The sequence below is a fragment of the Nothoprocta perdicaria genome, unplaced genomic scaffold (assembly GCF_003342845.1).
Source record: "Nothoprocta perdicaria isolate Ctin4 unplaced genomic scaffold, notPer1 scaffold_62, whole genome shotgun sequence".
Lineage (NCBI taxonomy): Eukaryota > Metazoa > Chordata > Aves > Tinamiformes > Tinamidae > Nothoprocta > Nothoprocta perdicaria.
The window spans coordinates 2367555-2375719 of NW_020455888.1; the positions used below are offsets into that span (position 1 = coordinate 2367555).

General features: G+C 45.4%; 1 protein-coding gene across 1 annotated transcript in view; it reads left to right on the plus strand.

The window, feature by feature from the left end:
- MTUS2 (microtubule associated scaffold protein 2) overlaps positions 1-8165 on the plus strand; it is a 283857-nt gene that overhangs the window by 254851 nt on the left and 20841 nt on the right. The window contains exon 10 of the mRNA XM_026049831.1: positions 4797-5011. Within this exon, the coding sequence (XP_025905616.1) occupies positions 4797-5011 (215 nt within the window). The remainder of the gene's footprint in view (positions 1-4796; positions 5012-8165) is intronic.

An 8165-nucleotide genomic window follows, 5' to 3' on the forward strand; every position in this document is an offset into this window, starting at 1 on the left:
TAGAGGTCCCTTCCAACCTTGAATATTCTGTGATTCTGTGATTCTGTGATCTCAGATCACACTTGTCACCACTGGTCCCCATGCAAACAAGTCCAGGGTTATCCACCCATCTCACCCAAAAGAGGGGAGGTAGAACTCCCTGTTTCAGGAAGGGGCCTGTGAGCAAAGGCAAATGAATGACTGCTCCTCAGCTGAGTGGCAGCAACACACTGAGTGTGTATCCCTCTCACAGCTGCCARTAACTCACCTCGACCCAAACCAAACCAGTGAAATAGGAGAGTGCTTCTCCCTTCCCTGCCCTGGGGAGGAATGTGTGCAGGCACAGCTCCCCTTCATGCTGAAAGAAGGGTTTATTTTATAAAATAAGGCTTGCTTACATTTATTTTTGCTAGAAATATCAAGGCTAGTAAAAACATTACAAGCAATCATTTTACACTCAGCACATGCACATCGTCGTTAACTGTAAATGTATGTGCTTTTCTGCTGCAGCACTAAGACTAGGGCATGTAGGGGCATGCAATTCTGGCTCAAAACCCAGGTTTTGATCACCTTCTGTTTACATTTAAACTAATGGAAATTAAAGGTTAGAATCATCCATTCCTTTATCAGCGACATGTGAATGGGGTAGAGAGGAAGTGAGGAAATGAAAAAATACTTAGATTAATGGAAGACAAGCAGAAGTTGAGTTTAATATTTGGACTGTTCAAATCAACAAGGGTTTGAAAGTCTGTGTACCAGCTCCTTTGGGAGGTGCCTTTCAGGTGAAAGAGAGTCCTTCATTTAATGAAAAATTGTCCCAGTCAGGGGAGACTTAATCTGAATAAGTGCTCTGATTTGTCTGTGAACCTGTGGTCAGGAGCCAGAAGTAAAGCGAGAGGCTGCGTGGTTCATGATTGCTTTTGAAGGAGTCCATTTCTCATGTCAGAGTGAGTGATTCATGCAAAGGCCAGCAGTGACACCCGTCCCCAGCTCCCACGAGAGTGACCATGCTGAGGATGAAGCACCAGGGCCCGCAGGGCTGCTCTGTGGCTGGCTTTGTGCAGCAGGGTCAATCCATTAGTGACATTTCCCTTTCCTTCGCCTTCTCAACCTGCCTKGAAGTGGCTTTGATCATGTCTCATGTACAGTCATGGGAAATCAGAGCAGCTCAGAGCTGGGGCAGCCGGGATGCAGTGTCAGCCACTCTCATTTAACCTTACACAGGCAGAAAATGCCAGCTTATGTCAGAGACATTTCTATTGCTTAAGCAGCAACTGAGATGCTGCAGAAAAGAGGTGAAAAATGGGGAAAAAGTCACCTTAATTCTGTTCAATAGTAGCTGATAGCAGTTGTGCTTGGTTCCCTGAAGGTGGCTGTGGATACCTCTGGTTGCTGCTAAGTTTTTCCTGGCTTTTTGCATCCCCCTTGGGCTTTCAGTGAGCACCATGTGCCTCCACCGRGAGCTCTGTATGTTCTCAGGCTCCACTTATTAAAAAGAAACATGCAGCCATATCCAGTGCAGGGTTTGGGGGCTGTGTGTGGATGAGCAAGAGTGTGGACCCTATATGGACCCAGGAGTTCTGCCTTGGTCTCAGTAACTGGGGAGACATTGAGCCCTTCAAGATTCCTCATAGCCCCAGGACTGCCAGCCCTGTGTTCCTGGCTGGATCAATGAGTCCATCACCACAGCGAGGTCACTTCACCTCTCGTCTGGAATATGACCCAAGTTCTTTGTGAGGAACCTTAGTGAGGTTTTGCTAAATAAGCATCTGACCCAACATCCATGCTCTGAGTGATGAACAGCAAGGCTGTTCATTGGCCAGAAAAAGTGAGGATACAATAGCAGTGTGCAATATGTAATCTTGAAAATGCACTACAAGTGGGATGGATTTGAAGAGCTTTTATTCACTGATAGCTACTGTAAACTGTCTACTTACCCAGTTTACTTAGGCTCCATCTGTAGCTATGTAATGCTACTACCAAACAGGTCAGATTCTCACTTGGTATATAAATAAACAGCTCCCTTCTTAATTTCTTCCAGATGAAGGACTAGCACATTTTATCCATGTTTTTGTACAGTAACTGTTGTAAGAACAGCTAAATTCTGGTCTTATGGCATTTACTCCATGTCAACATTGCATGTACGGATAACTTTCCTAGTGACTTTTTTGGCATGAGAGGATTTATTACACTACCCACATCCCTGTGTTTAGTAGCAAAATGCAGTGTTTTGCAACAAAGTTAGCAATTTTTCTGTTCAGGCCTCTGCAGTCAGGGCTCTGCTGAAGTGATTCAGTCTGGTTCTAGCAAGCCAAGCTCTCCAGAGCTGTTACCTGCTCCTAAGGAACATAATGGAACCAAAGACCTTTATGTTGCTACATAGGTGTCTCTTCCTGCTGCCCTAGTCCCAGCAGACTCTGATCCAAAGCCTTACCTCCTGACTAAGACATATTCAATCTTGCTTCCCCACCTCATTCCTTGGCCTCATTTCCTTCGGTTTGGAAGACAGTGGTGGAGAGCACTCCTCCTGGTTAGAAGGGTTTTGTATTCAGTGCAGGGAAAATGCCCTGAGCAGTGGCCTCATTATTCTCCGCCATTAGTAATTTTGGGTACATTGGAAACACACTTCCCCAGTTTTCCTCTCTGTTCCTTTCTGCACTTGCACTGTGGTTGATTTGAAAGACTTGAATATTTCTTTGTTTCAGATTATGGATCGTTGTGCCTCAGATTGACTTTCTTTTAGTCAGAACATGTTATTTGATTGCCCCGTCCTGGATGTTGGGTAATCTCACTGGAGAGGTTGTAGATGGACAGGTTTCATTACAGCTCCAATTTAAAGCCTGAATGGGTTTCAATTCTACTGAAACTTGGAGATGCAAGTTTTGCAGCTGGTCCTCCTGCTCTGTGGTGGCTTTACACACCAAGGAAAGCTGGTACAGGACGTGGCACTCTATAGTCACTCAACAGCAAAAACAGGAAAGGGAGCTTAGAGCTAGAATCCAAATCATTTAAGAGACAAGAATTTCTGCTAAGGACCATATAAATCCCAAATGATCCCATTCAGGTACGACACAGGTGGGAGAGCTTTCCATGTGCTCTTGCTGGAGGCTCCCTTCTCCAGCCTGTTTCTCTCTTTCATGAGCTTGAAAGGGGCACTAAGTCCATTTTAGTTCTCCAGAAAGCATCCGTTTTAGAACAGGTCTGTATTAGTGATATCTGTCTAGACATATTGAGCAAGTCTGGATATTACTGCCCAATAAATGTGGAAACACAGGGCTTGAAACAAARTGAAAATAGCTACATGGGGGAAGGGAGGGTTAATTTGAGTGCCTAGACTACCTGGTGTGGATACACCTAACATGAACTGAGATCACAGCGGTAGGTAACTCCTGTGACCTGTTGATACTGTCTTGAAAAGATGAGCTCAGTCTGATGACACGCAGAAAGAGTCAAAAAAGCACTTTTTTTTCCCCATGTGCAATAAACAAACATAATGTGGCAGTCATAGGATGAACATGTTTTTGAAACATTCAGGAGTTACGTACCAGAGAGGCACATACAATATGAAAGGCAAAGGAAGGATGAGTGATCAATATAGACACTAAATTCACAAGTTGGTGATTTTTCTAAGCCTCCTATAGGTCTAACTCAGAAGGAAGGGAAGCAGTGCCATGAAAAAAACACCTTTTCAGTGTGTCATTCTGAATATAATTGCATGACGATTTTAATGATTTCTTACCTGTTAGATCTTTGAAAACAAGTAAATTCAATCCCTAAGTGCAATATGGCTGACTTTTCCCAGCATGTATCAAGCCTTCCATGTCTGAATTGATTGGAGCAGTTCTGCAGCAAAGTAGAGGGCTGAGGAGCTGTCTGTAACACTGCTGTACTGAGACCCAGGGAATGATATAGGGTAGGAACCAAGTTGGGTGATAGACTGAGCATCCTTGATGCAGTAAAATTGTTTGGATTTTTACCTCCTAAAATAAGTTCTAAATAGACTTGTGAAGTTGGAGACATAATTACTGGGTTAATTCAGAAGAGCTGATAATTCACAGCTTCTAATTGCCCTCAGGATCGGCCTTTCATCTGAGCTCTGTGAGTCCCTGAAGCACATAATATGGTGGTAGGAATGTAAAAATATGTTAAGCAAGGATGCATTGGTGCATTCAAGATATTCTTCTTTATGGAGCTGGTGCAAGAGCCTGGTCTGTGAGGTGAGAAGCTTCTAACAAATGGAAAATGAGAGGCATGAGGTGCTTGTCCTTTTCCCAACCTGACGGGATGATCACACCGCTTGCATATCAACACGAGTCAGGATGCACCTCAAGAGCCCATATATCTTTTGCTTTCCTGGCATGTAACTGGGAGTAGATGCATTGCCAAGACTTTATCTTTTTCTTGAGATAAGGAAAAAAAAAAAATTGTATCCTAGCTGAAAGGTTTTGTGTCAAGTGGCTGTTTCTAATTCCCAAGGCAAAGCAAAAGCTCTGAAGGCTTGATTTGTGAATCCAAGGCTGCTGTTGAGGAGAGGACACCAGCCAGCCTTCAGACCTATGGAATGTCCTCTTTATTATGTTAGATTAGATCCCAGTTTTACATGGGTTTTTACAGGTTGTCAAGGTTGGTCGAGTCCTGGCCCACAACTCTGTTTAGAAGAATGTGAATGTATATATGTGTGAGAGCAAGAGCAGGCTGCTGATGGCTACAGCTCTTAGCAGCCCCACCATCCTAACTCACCCATCCGTGTGCTCTGGCCGCACGGACTCTTGCCCCTAAGGAGTTCAGAGMGTGACGGCCCGGTCTTGTCTCCGCAGCCCTCAACACGGCGCGGTGTGAGAAGCTGCAGAGCGAGAAGGAGGAGCTGGAGCGGCGGTTCGAGGAGGAGGTGCGCAAGCTGCGGCGGCAGCAGCAGGAGCAGCTGCAGGCGCTGGAGCAGCGGCTGCGGGCGCAGCACGGCGCCGAGGTGCAGCGCCTGCAGGAGGAGCACCGGCTGCAGCTCGCGCGGGCCCACGGCCAGCACCRGGAGCAGGTCAGTCGCCCACTGGGCCTCTGTGGCTTTCCCGTGCCCACGCTGGAAAGATTCAGGCAAGCGTTGACCATCTCTAACATGAATCACAGAATCACAGAATATTCAAGGTTGGAAGGGACCTCTAGAGATCATCTAGTCCAACCTTCCTGCTCCAGCAGGGACACCCAGAGCACGGGGCACAGGGYGGCAGCCAGGCGGGTTTGGAAGATCTCCAGAGAAGGAGACTCCACAGCCTCCCTGGGCAGCCTGTTCCAGAGCTCCGTCACCCTCACGGTGAAGAAGTTCCTCCTCACCTGGAGAAACTGCCTGTGTTTCAGTTTATGCCCATTACCCCTTGTCCTGTCGCTGACCCYCAATGAGAAGAGCTTGTCCCCTTCYTCCCTGCATTCTCCCTTCCTGAACTTATACACATTAATCAGATCCCCTCTSAGCCTTCTCTTCTCCAGAGAAAACAGGCCCAGCTCACTCAGCCTCTCCTCATATGAGAGATGCTCCATTCCCTTAATCATCCTAGTTGCTCTTCTCTGGACCCTCTCAAGAAGCTCCATGTCCCTCCTGYTAATAAGCTGCTGACTGTAAGAATAACTTTCAGAACACATCTACTGCATTTCCTCACTGTGATTTTCACTACTTTTTCTCCACAGTATATTGCCGTGTATTTGCTTTATATGTCTCCAGATATTTACTCATGCCACAGATATTAAGACAGGCCCCGCTCCCTCCACACACTTTCTCCCTAGCCCATCTATTCTCATCGATTTAATTGAAACTGTGTGTTCCAAAAGCATCTGCCCAGCACAAGTAAGGCCATCATAACCCTGCCCATTGGTATTTCAGATGATAGTTAAAGGGAGTTAAGATTAAGTGACGGAGACAATGTCATACATAGCATCAAGCAGGCAATGCAGTCCAGGTTTCCCAGCTCCACGGTTTAGGCACTAGATATCCCTCAGACTGAATGCACTACGTGTTTCCCCTTGCTTTGCTTTCCCTAAGTGGGTAGTGAATTGCCCACGAGCAGCACTCACACAGGGACAGAAAGCCCTGCATTGACTATGGCAACGATCCCTGCAGCTGACCATGCTTCACGAAGGCATTTTTTCCTGATGTGCAAGGGACAGTGCTTTATAAAGCGCTATAAATGATAACCACTTACTGCCTGTGCTTGACGTGCTGTAAAACACCCCTAGGGATGGGAGTGCAAACGCAACCTGATATGTGTGCCAGCTGCCCGGTGCTGAATTTATCTGGCAATGCCCACGGGTGCCAGGGCTGGGTGCAGCCGCCATCCTCACTAGTGAGCAGTTGGACAGGCAGGTCAAACAGGAGCTCAGCATCTCGGCTGGCAACCCCTAATGCCAAAATGAAATAGGAAAGTGTGTGACTGGGCTGAACAGACCCCTAGCACTTGTTATATGGGCTGCTCCAAAGCATTCTCTCAAAAACAAGGCTGTTGGCAGCATCTCTGTCCTCCCCTGTTCTCTAGGTCTGCTTGGGGAGTCTGCTCTCCTTGTTTATTTTCTCTGCTGTCAATGGGGTTGTAACCTTCAGCAGCTGATTCCAGTTAACATCTTTGTTAAGGATGTTTCTCCTTCTTTCTTCTATGTACGGTTTTGGGTTGATTCCTCTGTGGGGGGAATTTGAAGCATTCTCTCTGGATTTTATCCATTTTAATTGCCAGGCCTGTTAGTTGTTATTGATTTGCCGTCTTGTACAGTGCAGTAAAAAGCTCTGTGTGCCTAGGCTGTTTCAGCCTGGACAAACTCCTTTTTTTCTTTTTTTTTTTTTTTCTGTTTGTGCATTGATCTTCAAAGATGTATTAGGAAGATGCTAATTTTTGTTTGTTTCAAAGGTTTTTGCATTCTAAACAAGGGGGCTATTTATTTATTTTTTTATTTATTTATTCTTTCTTTCTTATGAGCATAGCATCTGTGTTCAGCCATGCCCTTTTCTTCTCCTTTCAGTTTGCAAAAGATGTTTTCTTTGCAAGCCCCTCAGAAGTCCTCCTTTAGCTTCCAGTGGGGAGAAGTGGGGCCCTTAAAAGTGTGGACTTTTGTTTTTTGGGTTTTTTTATGTGTGTGTGGTTTATTTTTTTTTTTCCTCTTGGCCATGTCAGTATGTCAGTTTGTCTGAAAAGCAAGAGGTAGCTATTGGAGCTGCAAACYTTGGCTTCCCTGGATAATCAGACATTAAGTTTGCTGAAATTTGTTGCACAAGTCAACTTCTTGCTGCGAGAGTTTACCGACCTTTGAAGTGTTCCTGCAAGCTCCCACAATCACTAGGATGGACRTCACTTTGTTTTTTCTCATTTTTTCTCAGACTGATCAGTGCGGGAATGGGTCATATAGGTCACACTAGTCGTAGTAAGTAAATAAACTGTCCTGACAATTAGTATATTTATGTGTCTCATGTTCTTGTACTTTGTTAATTCAGTTAATCACCCCACACAGACAATGACCCTGGTCTTTCTTTCTGTGGGGCAGATAGTTCTCYCTCCTTTCAGCCCTCTGGTTTGCTCCAGAACTCCTCAGTCCCATAATTACTGAAGCTAATTAAAATCTTCCACTCTGCTGTTTGAAAACTGCTGCTATATCCTTAATTGCTTCAAGTTTGAGCCCATCTTTTCAATCCATTTTTTCCTTCAGCATCTCATGATGAGTCTTACTAACTCTTTCCTTCTGTATACTTATCCTGTGGCCACTGTTTGTCCCCTTATCACAGGAGGCTGACATGAGGCAGACTGAGAATTTCTGGTTGGAAGTTCAACCATCYTTCACCATCCCTGGCCTTTCTGGACCATAATCTGGCACTCAGAATCACAGAATCATGGAATCACAGGTTGGRAGGAACCTCTGGAGATCACCTAGTCCAACCCSTACTGCTCAACCTCTTCATACACCCATCCAGGCACAGCTCCTYCCTGGTACTTGCAGCATTAGGCTTGCTACTGCATTGTGATAGCCACACATTTTCCCATATGTTACTACCTAAGGCACACATTTTCCAGCAGGTTGATCAGGACAGGTATTTGATAGTGTTGTCCTGGTGTTGRTTTTGCAGGGATTTTTGACAGAAGAGCTTGGGAGATCTTTTGGTCAAAATGTGCTGCTTCAAAGAAGGTAAAAAATATTGCTTTGTGCAGTTCTGGGCTCCC